Source organism: Taudactylus pleione, unplaced genomic scaffold, assembly GCF_031769625.1.
Source record: "Taudactylus pleione unplaced genomic scaffold, aTauple2 ptg000198l, whole genome shotgun sequence".
NCBI lineage: Eukaryota > Metazoa > Chordata > Amphibia > Anura > Myobatrachidae > Taudactylus > Taudactylus pleione.
In genome coordinates, this window is record NW_028284600.1 from 12,664,541 (window position 1) to 12,683,857 (window position 19,317).

The 19,317-nt window shown below is 41.7% G+C and overlaps 1 protein-coding gene across 1 annotated transcript in view; it reads right to left on the reverse strand.

The window, feature by feature from the left end:
- Nucleotides 1-1,343: 1,343 nt before the first annotated feature.
- SLC35G1 (solute carrier family 35 member G1) overlaps nucleotides 1,344-19,317 on the reverse strand; it is a 28,882-nt gene continuing 10,908 nt past the window's right edge. Inside the window, exons 2-3 of the mRNA XM_088476979.1 lie at nucleotides 5,846-6,023; nucleotides 1,344-3,058 (exon numbers count right to left, since the gene is read on the reverse strand). Of these exons, the coding sequence (XP_088333105.1) occupies nucleotides 2,299-3,058; nucleotides 5,846-6,023 (938 nt within the window). The 3' untranslated portion in view covers nucleotides 1,344-2,298. The remainder of the gene's footprint in view (nucleotides 3,059-5,845; nucleotides 6,024-19,317) is intronic.

Below are 19,317 nucleotides of genomic sequence, written 5' to 3' on the forward strand. Positions count from 1 at the left end.
ATGTGAGTTTATAATTAGACCATCGCTTTTCATTTTTGAAATGTATATAATAATTCCATAAGGTCTGTTCTATCTGCTGAATAAGTGTGCAACGTGAGCCGGGGAAAGCGTTCCAACTGAGAGGGATACAAGATAAACCTAGCACCGCAGGACCCTGCCGGCCACCAGGGGTAAGTATGGGAGTGGGACGGAGCGTAGTGGGGAAGCAAGATCAGGACCTATCTTAATTGCAAACACAGAGCAAAGTGCATACACAATGGTCTAATAACAATTAAGTGCATGAAAAAAAAAAAAATTATATATATATATATCTCCACGTCAGCCCCAGCACTCCGGCTCACCAGCCATCCATGACTTGCTCCGGTGCCCTCTTTGGGGGTAAGCACTCCCAAATATACTCCCTTATTGTCCTGAGGAAGGGGATACGGTCCCCGAAACGTCGACCATGCCCACATAATAAATACCCACACATTGGGATTTTTTTGTTTGGAAGCCTCTAAGTGCTGCCTCATCTTTCACTGGAGTAATATATATATATATATATATATATATATATATATACACACATACTACAATGATGTCTTCCGCTGCTGAAATTCTGATCAATATCAGCCACCATGAAGTATCATAGTGAACACAGTGTAAGGCAATCCCCTGGTGGACGTCAACGGCGAGTATTATAAAATTAAAGTAATGGAAATAGATTCTTATATAGGCAAGTATATTAATGGCGCCCTTATGTGTGTGCTACATAAACAACATTTATTTTCAGCTCACAGTGACCCTGTATATCCTAATGAAACACTGCTACTACAGCTAAAATCTCAACCATTGCTCATCCTACAGTATTCATATATTTATAAATACATTCTGTAATACATTTTCTTTCAAGATGAACAAAATATCACGGTTCTATTATTTGGAGGTAATCTCCTTTTATAATAAATAAAACTGAATGCATTAAGAAGAATTAAGCAAAATAGTGATAAAAATACAAAATCTCTCACAAATTTAAAGCTATAGAGTAAAAACAACGGATCAACCGAGCTTTTAAAATGGTAGGTTGTCTACTGTAAAATATGAGAAACACAGGTGCTGTAACTCACAGCAACCAATCAGATGCTTGCTTTCATTTTCTAATATGCCCTGGGAACGTTTACAGACCCTCCAACATGACCCGTTCCATTAGGTATAAAACACTCTGCTCCTGGACTTCTTAATCTATCATTTCAGCCACCTGTGTTGAAACACCTGTCTCATCAATTACCTAGTTCAACACAGGTGACTGCAATCATAACTTAGGTGGGAAGTCCAGGAGCAGAGTGTATTATACCTAATGGAACGGGTCATGTTGGAGGGTAGCAAATTAGTGTTATGTTTTGTTGCTATGGATTATAGCACCATTTTTTTTCTATAGTTACCGATGCACCAGTTTTCACAAAAACAGTCCACAACTGTGCATCCAACTAGCAATGCAGAGTGAGAGTATATTTACTAAAGTGCAGGTTTAGAAGTGGAGATGTTGCCCATAGCAACCAATCAGTTTCTAGCTATTATCTCCTAGAAGGTGCTAGTTAAATGTTAAGTAGAATCTGATTGGTTGCTATGAGCAACATCTCCAGTTCTAAAAACCCTGCACTTTAGTAAATATACCTCTGAGTGTCAGCAGGAACTGCGATTAAGAGAGAAGGGGGCCCATGTGCCAACGCCATGCAGACACTTCCTCTCTCACGGCGCACTGTGTCAGCATCTACTGCGCTTGTGCTGATCTCCGGGACGTGGCGCCTGCGTCATTTCCCAGTGATCGCTCTACTGTGCATGCGCAAATCTTCAGGAAAATTATGCCTGCACCATTTTCCCTGTGGTGTTCTGCAGCGCTGATGGGTAAGTATCGTCTATGGGTGTGTGGTGTGGGCCCCAATGGACCCAGGGGCCCCTGTGTCCATTATAGATACTACCCATGTGTATCAGTGTAATTGAGAATTAAAACATTCTAGGTTTATTATATTGACAGGCGACTGTTGGATTTAACACCCAACCATTCTTTTAGCTACTAGAAAAACAGAGTACTATTATAAATAAATATAATTTAGATGAACGTCAATGGCAATTTCCTCATTGTGGATTATACCAGTTGTGCAATTTTACGCAATTCTAAAAAAATACAACTCTGAATTATTGCCCATAAATAACCACAAAACATTGAATCTGTGAGATCTGACGTCTGATTTTTTTTGCGTTCTCCATTTGCGATACCCTTGTGATTCTGCCGTGTTGTATTATGGGTATAGCCATGAGCTATAGCTCACTTTGTTTGGCCTTTCTTGTGCTTGTGTACCACTTGACGAGAGCGGTACCAGCTGTACTGGCCACAATGCACAGAGCTCCAGCGATAGTCAGCCAGGTGGGAGTGTGTTGAAGGAACAAGGCCTGGAATATAAATGCAAAAACGACATCCATCGTCCTCATGATAGATACTGGCCCAGCTTTCTCAATCTGCAGTGCTTTCACAAGAAAGATCTGCCCTCCCAGGCCCAAAATGCCTATCATTATCAAGAGCCATCTGTCTAGTCCACAGTAGGGCAATCTCCATTCGCCAAGGACAAACAGTACAATGACGCACTCAATAAGACCGATAATAGCGTAGTACCAGACGGAAAGCAAGTAATGCACGGACTTCCCCATTTTTCTCAGCACCACCAAAGTTAATGAGGCACCTATTGCGCATCCGACCGCTGCGATGGTTCCTTTCAAGCGGTCGGAGTAATCAACTTCAAGGACGTCCTGGTTTGACCCAAACAAAAATGGTGGACGGGCTATCAGAACCACTCCAGTTAAAGTGAAAAGCATAAACAGTATATCCCAGACTGTGCACTTCTCCTTGAGGAATATGCAAGCAAATATGCAGGTGAAGGCCGGGCTGCTAAATGTGATAACTGTGGCGTCTGCCAGGGGCATGGACTGTACAGCATAGTACATCAGTATCATAGCACTGGAGCCAAGAAATCCTCGGAGGAAAAGGAAAATCCTTTGATCCTTTGGTCCCAGAAAACCAACCCTGTAATTTACAAGGGAGAGAAGGAAAATTAAACCTAGGACCATAAGACAATACTATAAAAAAATTTCATGAGCTGTGAATACATTTTCTCACTACAAGCCTGATACAATGTGAACAAAATAGCTGTAACCCATAGCAACCCAATTATAACTGTTATTTCAATAACAATGTTTAGAGAATGAAAGCTAAACTATTGACAAAATGTAACAGAACAAACATTTACATATTTGGGCAGCATGGTTGGTGTAATAGTTAGTTTTACTACCTCACAGCAATGATATTGTTGGTTTGATTGCCACCACCGCCCTATCTATATGGAGTTTGTATGTTCTCCATGTCCTTGCAAGCATTTCATTTGGATACTGACAGAAATTCACCTGTGTGTGTACATGTGGTAGGGAATATAGATTGTAAGCTCCACTGGGGCAGAGACTGATGTGAATGGCCAAATATTTTCTATATAGTGATACGGAACAGTGACGTCACAAGGGGGGTGCTGTCACCCGCCATGGGGTGACAGCAAGGTACAGACTCCCTTCACTGACAGGAGCCGGGTGCTGCACTGTAGAGATTAAGTGCAGCACTCGGCTCCTGACACTGAGGAAGCCAGCCGGCACTGCGTTCAAGGACCTAGGACCTCCTGCACCCCCCCTCTCCCCTCCCAAGTAATAAGCAGAGGGGTTCGTGTCGCAAAGCCACGCCCCCTTCTGGCATGGCCATGCCCTCTTTTCGGCGGCGCGCGGCAGCCCTCCCCACACCAGGTGACACAGCGAGGAGGGACACCACTGATACGGAATATGTATGCGCTATACAGATAACTAGTAATGAATAAAATAACACCACTTTAAACAGGCAGCCATTTTGTGACCTGATCTAAAAATAGTCATTATGAAACCACGTTTCTTTAGAAAATGTATATGTCCGCCTCCACTGTGTATAGGTGCGGGCGGACTTTACAATGATGTCCGTTCTCAGTTGTCTGTAGGACTTAACCTGTGAAATGTATTTTGCTATATTTTTGCACTGCTGCATATGGAGAGGTATGGTCAAATAATCTAGAGACCATAATTTCATACATTTATATGATTCAGCATGGTTCGCTATTCTGCTTATAAGCAAGCAGCACAGTTGCTAATATCAGCGGGGATATGTAAATATTTGCATTCACATTGCGATCGCAGCCTAACATAAGGAAATCCCCTTACTCACATCCGTATACTTGGGCAACATAGCGAAACAATCGGTAACATCGAGTAACATCGGACCCATACGCACAGTTAAGGCAAGTCAGACCTCACTGAGGAATTGCTTACTTTTGCGCACGCTATGAGACCTCAGGCGGCGTCTGGAATCGCAGTGGATAATTTGTGCACGCCCCTGTAAGGCAGTCCCAATGCACTGGCACGCCTGCGTTCGCCCGACCACTCCGCCCCCCCTCACCACCCACAAACGGCACTTCCCGTCAATTACTCTGTGATGGCTCTGCGTGGTCAGTCCTGATCGCAGCGTCTGGTACGCGGACGCGCACTGCGATGTGTACACATGCGCAGTGTGAATTAATCGGCCGCTGCATCGTAGCACCTCATATACAGATTCAGACTCAGTTGCACATAGTTATACACAGGGTTATTTTTCTGGAAAAGTAGGTTCAGGAACTGTGGGTGGGGCTATTAGGGGTGGAATTATAGAAAAACAATGATATATGTATTATATATACATATATATATATATATATATATATATATATTATATATATACATATATATATAGTATTTGGAAAAGAAGGCAATCAAAAGGGACTTTGAAATAAAACTTATCTTATGGAAAATACATTTTGGCCCAGGACATTACGTCATAGTTAATGAGAGGTAATAGCACGGTGTCACATATCATATTAATCAGCGCAGTCTCCTGATTCGGGTAGTCATATCTTTTTGTGACTAAGATGCATTTTTGGGCAAAAAAGACGTGAAAAAGGAGCTTGGCGTGAGCCTAGACAGACAAATCCTGGCGCGCTGAGAAGGGCTGTTTGGCGCTATTGCAGCAATAGTGTATGAGGACACATCTCTAAGTTACTCTATCAGGAAGATAAGTTTAGTGGGATCTCTAAATGCACAAATCTCTGCAGCACATGATATAGGGGGAGATGTATCAAGCCTTGGTGAGAGAGAAAGTAAGGAAGTTGGCCAAAGCCATCAATCAGCTTCTAAAGGCGCACATCCACTAGGCGATATTAATGATCGATTGAGCAATAATGATATTGTTATCGTTCAGTCGCTCATTAATCGTGCACTAAAATGTCAGAGACGACCAGCGATGCGCGCTCCCGCTAGTCATTTCCGACATCAATCATCGCCTGATCATGCCGGTCAATCTGCCGATAACGACAGATTGGCCATGTTCGGGGACGATAGAGGATGCCTACACTGAACGATATATCGTTCAGTGTAGGCAGACACACTGCACAGTACAATGAACGACTGAACATTAACGATATCGTTCAGTCTTTTCATTGTCGCCTAGTGGACGTGCCCCTTACCTGTCATATATCGAGCACAGTCTATGAAATGACAGGTAGAAGCTGATTGGTTACTTTGGCCAAGGCTTTATACTGTACAGTATCATACATAGAAACACATCAACCAATGAAGACACAAGTGACCAAGAATCAGCATATTATATTTCAAATACACTGGTTCTTACTTAAGAATGAAACATACGTGGGATATTTCTAATGATGTACTATTCTGTTCCAATATGTTTTGTTGTTTGGCTTTTGGATCTTACTTGTAATAAATTAAACCTGGAAGCACAAACAGCATCTGGAAGACACAGCGAATGGCGCTGATCTCCACCGAGTGCATATCTTCAATCTTCTTCACCAGTAAGGCGCTAGATGAGAAGAAGGCGGCAGCCAAGACGGTGTAGAAGAGGCCAAGCCCTGGACAAACACATTTCCTTTTCCCTGCAAAACATATATTACAATATGGGTTAAATAGACATTATAGGGAAGGAGACTGTGATATACAACCATTGCAACTTTACTTAATGAGCCCACACACATCTAAACAGCAAATAAACTCAAGGCGCACCAGAGAATATACTGTACATGTATATTAATAACTAGTAAAGAATGGGACAATTCATTAGCGGTGGCTTCTAATACAAGGGTCAAAAATAATGAGTAATTAACCCTTTAGCGGCAGGCGACAAGAAAACTAATGTTATCTGCTCCCCCATCCGAGCACCTATACAGATGGGCGCACCCTCATTTGAAAGAGGGTTGTGTCCACTTTCAAACTTGTTGCCAGTGGTGGATCCGGGGGGGAAATGGGGGGAAGGGTCGTGATCAGGACGATAACCCAGAACACACCCCCCTTTTTCCAGTGGTGTAGTGTGGTCCATGCCGTAAAAACCTGGAGGCTGTGAAGGAAGTGATGGAGCCATCTAGCTTCCAAAACTTAGGGGACACCCACATTTGAAAGAGGGAATACACTCTTCTAAATGACATGGCCCCCTAGTAGAACCGGCGGCACCTGTGACCACCACGCAATAGTACTCTGCTCTCTTTTCTATATTCGGCAGGGAGGGCACGAGTTGCCCTATCACCCCTATCGCCCTATCTCCCCCATCATTGCAACTGTACAGGTGGGGGCACACACATATCACACGCTAGCAAATTAAGCAGCCCCTTAGGAGCTATTGAAAAATGATGTTTTCCATATATGGGGGAGTACACAATGTGTACATTCTCATCCAATACTGACCCAAAGACACGTGAGGGCACTCTTGTTTGAAATAGAGAAGACCCCTCTTTTCAACAATGTGCCCCCTTAGTAAGGCCCCTCATTTAGAGCATGATTAGAGGTGCACGCAATTCGAACTCAGGGTCTGGTTCCGAGATTTACGCTAATGCAATCTCAAAGATCGTAATTGCTAAAATATGCTAACGCTGTCCAAAGCTTACCCAAGCCCACTGCAGCTTTCTCATATCCGTCCGGCGACGTACAACAGTGTAAACATCAGTAACAATGACGCAGATCGGGCAGTCACGCAGCTTCTCGGTCAAATCTGACCTGTCTCAAACACAGCGTCTCTCCTCTCATACTCCGAAGGAGATCACAATGGCTAATTTATGCACGCCCATGGTACAGCATTTAAATGGTTAGACATGCCTCCGTTTCTGTAACCAACCACCCCAAATGCTGACAATCTGTCACTCAACTTGCAAGTGAATTCTCTGGGCGAGCGTAATCGTAATGCAATCGCTGCGCCCCTTTAGTGGTTGGTGCCCATACGCAGCTGCCTAATAGTAGCGCTTGCCTTGACTATGGGCCTGATTAAGAGTTAAGGTGCGTACACACAACGATTTTTTGAAGGATTTAACTATAACAACGTCGTTATCGTTAAATCGTTTGTAAAATCGTTCATCTTTTATGGTGAACGATGAACGATAATCGTTCATGCGCGTTCACGTTTGTAGTTCATCGTCCATTCTGGCTGTCCAACAAACGATTTTCGTTTAGAAAATCGTTCATGTTGTACAGAATGAACGATAAACGATTACCATTCACTGTATGCATGATTAAAAAATCGTTCATCGTTCATGAAAATCGTTCATTAATTTAGTAACCAATGAGTTTTAGTGAACACTTTATCAAGGGGAAATCTGAACGAAAATCGTTCACTAAAATCGTTGGTTACTAACATCGTTGTGTGTGTATGCAGCTTTAGAAATAGAGTAAAGGTGCATACAGCCGTAACGATTTTTGTAACGATTTAACTATAACGACGTTGTTATCGTTCAATCGTTGAAAAAATCGTTCAGTTTCTGAGTTATAACGATGAACGATTATCGTTCATGCTCGTTCCCTTTTTGTAGTTCATTCTGACTGACCAACTCAACAATTTTCATTAAGGGAAGTTACAAAAATCGTTTGTAGTTCAAAAAATCGTTCATTACACTTTAAAAAATCTGACAGATAATCTGACAGAAAATCGTTCATAAAATCGTTGGTAACAAAATCGTTGTGTGTGTATGCAGCTTTATGGAGCAAACACACAGTCAGATTTGTCAGATGTGTCAGATGAACGATTGAACGATCTGAACGATTTGATGAATGATTTGACCAACGATTTGAACTATGAACGATTTTTGACTGCATTAAAATTAATGGAATCGTCCAAATCTGACTGCAAACACATCAGATGTCAGATATCGTTACCTGACCATCGGGAACGCACATCATTCATCGTTCAGACATGTCAGATTTTCCTTCAGATATGAACGATTGAACGATTTTTTAAATCGTTATCGTTCAGATCTGAAGAAAAATCTGACCGTGTGTATGCACCATAAGAAATAGCAAGTACCTGTGTACCTGGAAAACCATGTTGCAATGAAAGGGGTGCAAATACATACATTGTTTTTGCATGTGGGGTGAATACTGGCTGCTTTTGCATGTAGCCCACTAATGTTGGACAGCTTTATTTTTACACTGTAATTTAGATGTCAGTTTGGACACACCTCTCCCAAATCTATACCTCTCTGCACATTATACATCTGCCCCACCTGCAGTGCAACCTGGTTTTACCAAGATACACAGTTATTAATTGTTGATTTTTTAATTGATCCAATTGTGTAAATAAGAGCTATTTAACCCTTAATCATATTTGTCAATAAATGTATACTGAATTGGGTTTAAATAGCTATTATTTACAGAATTTGATAATAAAAAAATGACAATTTTGTCAGACATTTTTTGAAAAAATATTAGCCAGTTAAGTGGTTAATAAACAAACCCATAATCCTCATATTAACTACATGTGAAGGTTATTGATTTGTCAGAGATCTGCACATAAACAGCATACTGTATGCATTAAATGTATATTGATTGATATTTATGCTGAACTCTATGGATTTTCTTGCATAGGGTCATTTCAGCACAGAAACCGGCATAGGACGTACAGAGTATTCAATATTTTCTGCCAATAAAGAAATACATACTGTATGTGTGAGAGCAGCTTAACAGTTTAATAATTATACATTGTTTCAATATATAATCTGCAACTCCAAGTTCATTTTTATCATTGGCAACTGGGGGAAAGTGCTGATAAGTGCTGCTCGGTGTGGATAAGCCTGCTACAGTATACACCCTTCACCTCAGCCCTACATATTAAATGGCAATAAACAAGGAGATATCCAGCAGGCAAGAATGATCCTGGTACAAATCAATTCAAAGTATAATGTTCGGCTAAGTGCAAGGTTTCATTTTACAGGCCAAGATTACTGACATATGTACAGTAGTGGTTGTCCCACACTGTATGAAGTCATTCGACTCCACAAAAGACTAGCAGTTTGCACCACCCTGTGCCGGAGACTGGCTACCGTTCTACACATTAATGCAACACATACTGCACAACTAATACCCCTTTTACACCAGAGCAAAAACCTGGGTTGTTGCTGGGTCTACCCGGGTCGCAGCTCAGTGTAAAAGTGAAAAATAACCTGGGTCAAGTGACCCTGCAATCCAACCCAGGTAGCTACCAGGGTTGGACCCAGGATGGACCCAGGTAATGGTGCAGTGTAAACGGTGCAACCCGGGTTATCTGACCTGGATCATGCCTAAAATGAGCGGATTGGTGGTTGTGGAGCATTCACCTCCCACTTTTTATGACCTCACAGGTTTAGCAGGGCAGACCTGAGTTCAGTGTGAACAGGGCTGACCTGGGAGTAACCCAGATCAAAGGTGCAGTGTAAATGGGTCTGACCTGGGTCTGACCAGGGTTGGAACCATGTCCAAAAACCCAGGTCGGACCTGGGTTTTTGGTGGAAAAGAGGTATGAGTTGCACTTTGGACCAAACTCCCATTCATGAGCATCCTTAGCCCAAAGTAGGGAAAATACTCAACAGGGGCAACCTTAATATCCCCTCACTCTCACAATTAATTTAGACCTTAAAGGAGGCTAAATCAACCATTTATGACAATAACATAAACATATATACGAAGGGACGCATCAGAGCAAAGAATTTGGTCAAATACCGTTGCCGTTTTCAGGTGTTTGATTGCATTTTCCATATGCACCAAGCGATTTCCGGAACTTGGACCCGATAGGCAACACCATCTATAGATGGCGTTGCCTAATAGAAGCCTATGGGCTTCTTATCGAAAAACTTCCCTGAGAGGGATCCAATAGAATCCCTCCCAGGGTCCCCCACGGAGAACACATGCACATATGAAGAGGGACTCCCGGGTCACAAGCTGCAAAGGGAAGTCCCAACACCACAAAGGACAGCTCTTATCAGGATAGCTGCCGTTTGCCTAAATGATCATGCATACGGCGTTACTAAACGTGGGTATGCATGCGATCATAGGCGGGATGCATCCCACCCAGAATTACATAAAAGAAGTGACACTGACTTGATTGGAGCTTAGACCGTTATTTTCCATCTACCTGCAAGCCTAGCTTCTATGTTCTCCCAGTGTTTCCTCCCACGCTACCAAAAACATACTGGTAGGTTAAATGGCTTCTGACAAAAAAAACCCTAGCGGTATATTTACTAAAGTGAGAGTTTTCAGAAATGGAGATGTTGCCCATAGCAACCAATCAGATTCTACTTAACATTTAACTAGCACCTTCTAGAAGATAATAATTAGAATCTGATTGGTTGCTATGGGCAACATCTCCACTTCTAAAAACTCTCACTTTATTAAATATATACCTTAGTATATTTGTGTCTATGTGGTAGGGAATATTGGGCCTGATTCAGAGCCGCTCGCTGCTGGCGAGAGCTCGCTCTGAATCAGGGCGTGGTTTGTTTGTTTTTTGTCTCCAGCCCACTCGCAAAGCTGTGGGTGACCACCCACACCTTGTGCGAGCGGCCTGGAGATGGTCGCGATTATCGTGACCATCGGGCTTGCGACGAGACACTGTGGTAGGGTCTCGGCTCCCGCAAGCCCGAGTGGACTTCCTGCTCTAATAGAGCAGGAAGTCCACTACTGACATCACACACCTGAAGGATTCATTTGTTCTAAGTCACTGAAATGTGGATAATCCTGGTGCGGTCTGGCTGATTTTAGGATTATTCATTAACATTAATGCAAAATAAAATGCATTTCATTCACAATCAATATCCATTTAGTAAAATGACCACAAGTTCACAGAGATAATGCTAATGGCACTGATAAGTGAAAAGGAACTGCCTGTCTCTTTCACGCTTGGCAGAACTTGTGACATATGAGCCAATGACCTAGCAGTTCAGCATTACTCAGCAATGTGTCCCTGACCACACTATCACGCACTAAACCTGTAGGGTAAAAACATTCCCCAATAACTTCACGTAAATAAAACTGGAGCCATTAATTCTGCATTTAAATTTCCATACACATAAGCAATACACTGCACTATACCTTTTCTAGTCATTTATTCCCTATACTGCAAACATAAAAAAGATGAAAAAATTAATATTAGATCAGTGCAAAGCGGTCTACGCAGCCTTAGAAATGTATTCCATCATTACTGCACTGTCATGTTCAAACAGCTAGAACATTTATTGTCCCTGCATTTATTGGACCATGTTTATAGGGACATTGAAAAGGGGGCGTGACCTCTTGGGAGCGTGCCCGGCACTTACGGATATGCCGGGCTGGCCCCAAGCGCTTCTATCTCAGTGATTAGATGCTGGGCGCATGCACTGCTTTTTTCCCCATCCGCGGGACACTGCAGCTCGCGGGTGGGGGTGGCGCCCCACTAAAACAGCATAGCAGGAAAGCTAGGCTCATTGACACTGGGGGCGGGAACTATGCCACTGGGATCTATTACCATTCCAAGAGTGGCTAGGGATCTTTTGCCATGTTGGTGGGGGCTATTTCCACTGGGTGTTGGGAAATGATTTTACAATCGGGGCCTATGGCCAAAGGGAGGGGAGGTGGTGCAAAAGATCCCCAGGGTATATTTTTTTAAATAAAATACTTAAATATATTTTTAACTCAAATAATTTTTATTAGTAGAACAAAAAATCCAATATACATCAGATAAGACAATAGTAAACAGTAATTTACAATCATCATAATATAAACATTATATTTTTGAAATTTTATAAAATAAAATAATATAAAAGAAAAATAAATAAATAAAAATAATAAAATAAACTAGACAAAATTATATAATATAAAAAGAAAATAAAAATATAGCAAGTATTACATAGAAAAACCAAGTAATACAAAACAATACAATAAATTATAAAAGACAAAACAGAACAGTACAATACATACAACCATTATTTGTGGAAAAACATGTGTGGTCTGTCATATTAACCTTTTTCATATCGAGTTGGGGCAGTGTTAAAGCTAGCCGACTATAGACGTCGTGTGAGAAGATGAGTCAATAAAGGCCGACCAGGGTCGCCATTTTAGCAGTGGGGACGAGGATGATGAAGAATATTTAAATCCAGAGGTTTACATTTCAAAACTTTTCTGAATTTTGGATATTATTATCGAGAGAGATGGGGGGTCAGGTCTCTTCCAATATTGTGCTAGAGCTGCCCTTGTAGCTATCAAAATGTGTCCAACAACATACTTATTATGTGATTGTATTGTAGAAGGAAAATAATGTAGGAGTGCGATTTCTGGAGACTGGGGAAGATTCTCCATAGTGACCTGAGCTATTAACTGAAATACCTCTGACCATAAGGAAAATATATTAGGACAAGACCAAAAGATATGTATCAGAGTACCGTCTAACCTGCAATTCCTCCAACATAATTTAGAGGAGTCTGGACAGATTCTATGCAGTTTGATTGGGGTGTAATATAAGCCGTGAATTAGTTTATAGAGCATTTCAGAATGGTTCAAACATTTGGACATTTTGAAGATGTTCATAAATAAAATAGACCAGTCTTCTTCAGTTAGAGATATCCGACTCCCAATTGGATTTTATAGAAAGTTTTGAATCCTCTAGCGGAGTCATAAGCGTAGTATACCACATAGAAATGCCACTCTTATGGCCAGTAGTAGACAGTTTAGAAAGTATATAAGGAGATGGGGTGGGAAGGAGATGATTTGGGCCAGAGTTAGAAAATACCCAGTGTCTCACCTGCAAAAATTTAAAAAAGTCAGTCTTGGGAATACCATATTGATCCTGTAATTGTTGAAAGGATTTAAATTGATCGTTAGTATAAAGACCTCTAACTGTTATGATACCTTTCTCATACCAGGGTGTTAATACTAGATCCTGGATCAGTCGAGAAAGGGCTAGTATAGAAATATGAGACGAGGGAAGAGAGAATTCCCCATGTGCGGAAATCAATTTGTCCCAAACTATAAGGGTATCAAAGACGCTCTTTGGAATAAGTTTATGGGGTCTATCAGCAGTTTTAATCCACATGATGTCCCGTAAGGGGAGAGTTTGACATGCAGAAATTTCAATAGATACCCATGGTTTAATCGGTGGAGGGGCTAACCAGTCTTTCATCTGATCTAAAAGACAAGCGTGTTGGTAGAATTCGAGGTTAGGAGCCACTAGTCCCCTTCTAGATTTGGACCGAAATAGTCGAGTCCTAGCTATACGAGGACGTTTACCCTTCCAAATAAACATAGACAGAACTGCATAGAATTTGTTTAGCAGATTCAATGGAACTAAATATGGAATGGCTCTAAATAAGTACAGAATTTTTGGAAGAAGCATCATTTTTGCAGAAGAGAGACGGCCCATCCAGGAGATTTCATAATTAACCCATACTTTGGTAAGTGCAGAGAATTGATCTAGCAAAGGCTGATAGTTATATTTAATAACATTTTGAGGATTTAGAGGGATATTGATCCCCAGATATTTAAGAGATGATGTCTGCCAGGCATAAGGGTATTGATTCCGAAGACTATCCTGGGAAGCTTGGTTAAGATTGAATGCTAGTGCTTCTGATTTTGAGGTATTTAGTTTATAGTATGAGGATGCAGTATATTCTTGAAGTATATTGTGAAGAGCAGGTAAGGAAATGTCTGGTTTCGTGATGAATAGCAGGACATCATCAGCAAAAAGACATATCCTATGCTGCTTATGGCCAATATTGAAGCCCACAAGGGAGGAGGAGGATCTAATTTTTTCTGCGAGGAGTTCCATAGCTAGTGCAAAAATTAAAGGTGAAAGGGGGCACCCCTGTCTAGTCCCGTTAGAGATATTAAAGCTGTTGGATAAAAACCCATTACTGTATACTCTAGCTGAAGGGACAGTGTAAAGATTCAAGATAGCTTTCAAAAACAAGCCAGAAAAGCCAAACTTAGCCAGGACCCGGACATGAAAATCCAGTGTAGCCTGTCGAAGGCTTTTTCCGCGTCTAAGGACAATAAAACCATAGGCACGGAACAAGCTGCTTGGGCTTCCAGAAGGGAAAAAACTCTTCTGGTATTGTCTGGCGCTTGTCTCCCTAAGATAAAGCCCACCTGATCTAAAGAAACTAAATTAGGAAGAATAGGATTCAATCTATTAGCGATTATTTTTGCATATAATTTGATATCTGAATTGAATAAAGCTATTGGCCTATAGTTTGGATAAAGTGTCGGGTCCTTGCCAGGCTTCAAAATAGTGATGATTTGGGCTTCTAACATTTCTTTAGGAAATGATTGAGTAGAGACATTAAATTAAATTTACTAAAATAGGGGTCAAAATGGTTTGAAAATGTGTATAAAAACTGTTAATGAATCCGTCTGGGCCAGGTGCTTTATCTTTTTTGAGGGATTTAACCGCTCTTAATACTTCGCTATCACTCCAAGGGACACATAAAGCTTCTGCTTCTAAAGGGGAAAGACACGGAAGATTAACAGAATCTAAGAATGAATTTATCACAGATTCAGAGGGCTGAGGTATATGGGTATCTTGAGAAAGGTTATAAAGCTTTTCACAGTATAAGGCGAATTGTTGAGCAATATCTTTAGGATTTGAAATTGAGGATCCATTGGGGTTAGAGAGACTTTTAATTCTATTAATAGTGTTTTTCCCTCTAAGTTTGCGAGCTAGCAGTTTATTGGCTCTATTTCCAAGAGAGTAAAACTTCTGATTTAATTTAGTGATAGCATGTTGAATTTGGGAGAGGTATAGATTATTTAATTTCTTCCTGGCTTCTAATAGGGCAGAGAGAACAAGAGAATCCTTTGGATTTTGTTTATGTTGTGCTTCTAATTTTAAAAGATCAGCTTGATATGTGAGATGTATTTCTTGATTCGTTTTCCGAATCTTAACTGCGGCTTGTATAGCAGCCCCCCTCATAACCGCCTTGAGTGCACACCAATGATTCGTGGCTGAAGTATCTTTGGGAGAATTTAATTCTACATATGAAGTCAATGCGTCAGTCATAACACGCGAGCCAACATCATCTAATAAAATATATTCTTGTAAACGCCAAGGTCTAAAGGTGGGAGGCGTGGGAAAGGGGGTCCAAGACCATAGTAAGGGAGCATGGTCGGACCAAGTAATTGGTAAGATATCAATCTGGGGAATGAACTGAAGAGACCATTTATCAGTCAAGAGCAGATCTATTCTAGAATATGATTTGTGAACTGCTGAATAAAAGGTATAATCACGTGCTCTTGAGTGTTTGATTCGCCAAACATCATATAGGTCAAATTCAGCCAACAAGTGCGAGAAGGAACGAGCTAGGGAGGAAGCCACATTCAATGATTGTTTATCGAGAGAAGATTTGTCCAATCTAGGATCGGGTGCAAGATTAAAGTCGCCCATAATAAATAGAGCTCCTTTTCTAGTCTCCTGTAATTTAAGTAAAAACTTTTTAAGAAAACTAGGCTGTCTTGTATTAGGAACATATATTGATACTAGAGTGATGTATTTAGTACCTATCTTCCCCACCAAGATAATATATCTACCACTGCAATCCACCCATTTACTTTCTATTTTAAATGGACAAGATCTGCTCAAAAGTATGGCCACTCCATTCCTCTTAAACGGGCCACAGGAAGTATAACAAGTCGGATAAGCTTTATTAGTAAACTGAGGAGTAGAATGTAATGGGAAATGCGATTCTTGAATTGCCACTATGTCAGCTTTTTGATCTAAGAAGTATTTTAATGCAAGGCGTCGCTTATGAGGTGAATTAAGGTCCTTAACATTTATGCTTAAAAAATTGACCATGGGGAGGAATCAGATAGGTGTGGTGTGACTTTTTTACAGATAGACCTGCACAAAAATGGCAAATACAGAAATTGTATGCATAAAAAATTAATAAATAAAATAATAAACATATAAAACAAAAAAATACAACAAACCGAAATAGCATCCATAAAGGAGCTGTAGTTTCTGTCATTGAAACAGAACATGACAGAAAAATTGGAAGTATGGGGGGGAGGCTCAAAGAGAAGACCACCTAATACCCCTCATTTCAAATAATTCCTTCAATTGAAATAATAACAACATAGTTAGCATACAAACATAGCCATATTTGATACAACCTATCGAATATTATTTATATATATAAAGAAAGAAAAATTAAATGCAATGTGACCACTAAAAAAGACAGAAAGACTGTAGAAAGCAGTTCCCAAAATATAGGAAAGCCTCATATACTACCATTTATCCATTAAGCTATTTATCGGTCCACCAATAACAATGAGTATATTCTTCATCAGCCCAATCCGCCAAATAACCACGCAAATATAATATATGCCCTTAGCTGTGAAAGGACTGAATAAAAAATCTTAGATAAAGTACATCATGAAGCTGTAAACCTAATACACATAGGAATTACAGGTAAAAAAAATAAAAAACAGAGAGCATATTGAATAACAAAATTCGAAATATAGCTTGGAATGGTAGAACTACATCCAGTAACTGTAAAGATACTACACCTCAAGGGATCACCTCGGCACTGTGGACCATTCTTGGGGTATAGGTTTAGGAGGCATATTGGTAGGGTTAGTAAGAGCAACACCCCATTTTTGAAGAATAGCCGGCCCATCTTCTGGAGATTGTATGACTGTAAACGAGCCATTTCTTGTTACAATCAGTTTAGTCGGGAATCCCCACCTATACTGAATATTTTCTTTACGCAAGGCCAGTGTAATTGGGAGGAAAAGACGTCGTTTTGCAAGAGTCGCTGGGGAGATGTCGGGGAAAAGTTGGAGATTGTCCAGACATTCAACTGTGGGGGAGGAAGGAAGAGTAGCCTTAAGTATACGCTCCTTAATATGGAAGAAGTGAACTCTAAGGAGGGTGTCTTTAGGTGCTTGGGCTGGAGCTTGTTTGGATTTTGGAAGTCTATGGATTCTGTCAATCAGAAGATCCGAGGGTAAGGCATCAGGAAGACGTTTCTGGAATAATTCCGTGGCATAATCATATAGCTCAGCATTTGTAACAGAGTCCGGAATGCCTCTTATCTTAATGTTGTTGCTTCTGGAGCGGTCTTCCAGATCTGTTACCTTGTCTCGCACAGAGGCTAATTCCTCCTGCAGAGAATCGTGTGCTGAGGTTAGGTCATTATGCGATGCAACCAACTCTTCCATTTTAGATTCCAAATGGTCGGTACGATCTCCAATTTCACTAATATCAGCTCTCAGAGATTGAATGGTAGATTTTAATTCCGAGGTTATATCCACCTTAAATGACGTTAACATGGTATGAACAGAACGCAGGGTAACTGGACCATCTAAACTGTCCTCATCTTCCTGAGAAGGTACAGGAGGACCACTTGCTTGTCTAGGTGGGGATTTTGGAGACGTAGCAGACTCAGGTGGTGATTGTTGAAGACGACTTTTAGTAGAGGTAGAAGAGGATCCAAAAAAGTGAACAGGTGGAGCCGATTTGGCCGCTTTTATTCTTTTCGGAGCCATACCGATGTGATCCAATGAAGCGGCACCTCCAACTAGAGTGTCGAGTAGATACAGATACTGGTGATGTTTAAATTTGTGGTCGGTGGTTACATTGAGAAGGAAAGATTAAATCTGCATGTTGATAAGTTTCAGAGAGTCATCAGGGTCATCGCAAAAAGCTGTATCAGAGGGACATAGTGAGTCACAACTAATAAGGACTCATCAGTAGACCGTTAGGACCCCTGGAGAACAATTTGAAGAGGGCACCGCAATATTAAGCAGACCAGAGTCAAAGCAGCAACCCCGGACCAGCCGACAGGTCACTCGTCACGGCCACCTACAGCTGCAGTATCTCAGTGTGTACTCAGGGAGCAGATTTAAGGGAGCCAGGAATCAGGAGCCACAATCCAACACAAAAATCAATAGATTTGATAACAACTTGTACCTGTGTATAGAGGTGGTTGGTCAAAGGGGCCCTGGAGCGGTGTCCTCTTTACTCCCAGTGTCAGGCTCTCCCAAGCGGCAGATGCTGAAGTGGTGCAGGGGGTGGTATGGAGGAGCCAAAATGGCGTCCTCCCGCGATTCGCGGCTCCGTTTGCGGGCCTCTCCTGGGGCCCCCCGTCCCCACAAACCACCCAGACCACTGCTCCAGCCAGGCAGAGTGGGGTCCAAGGTGACAGGATGGCCGCGGGAAAGTCCGGCCGCGATCGGCGGCGAATGCGGCACTGGCGGGCCCGGCTTGGAAATCGAGGCCGGGGACTCTGGAGGCGGAGTAGGCCGCAAAGGCCCCGGAGGAGTTAGAGCTTCTCGACTGCCAGCCGGGGGGTCAGCAGAGCCCCGAGGGGGTAGTTGTGGAGGAGAGGTCTCCCTAAACAGCAAGGGGCAGTCGGAGTAGGGTAATCCGCTGGTGTTTGTAGGGAGCTGAAGGGCAGCACGTCTACCCTGGTACCCAGTCAGGCCACGCCCCCCTTTATATATATTTTTAAAAATACATTCTGAACTTAATTTAAAAAAATGTTGAAACCGAAAAATTTTGGGGAAAACAAATGTCGGTTGAGGGGTCTATTTACTAAGCTTTTGAGAGAGATTAAGTGGAGAGAGATAAAATACCAACCAATCAGCTGTTGTAATTTTTTAAACACAGCCTGTAAACTATTGAAAGATGGGGGTTTACGTGCGCTCCTGGTAGGTGTGTGCATGGTCAGGGAGGGGGGGAAGAGAGAGAGAGGAGTTGGAGGGAGGGGGTGGTAAGTGTGTGTTGTGATGGGTGTGTTGTGGTGAGGGATAAAGATCACACGGCAGGCTGGGTGGGTGATTGAAGGTAACAAAAATGTATTCGTGTTTAAATGTGTTGATAATTGTCTTTTCTTTTGATTGGAGGCACAGTGCTCCTCGGGGATCGCTGCGTCCTTGGATTTGTGGGGCGCGTGGTTGCCCAATATGGTG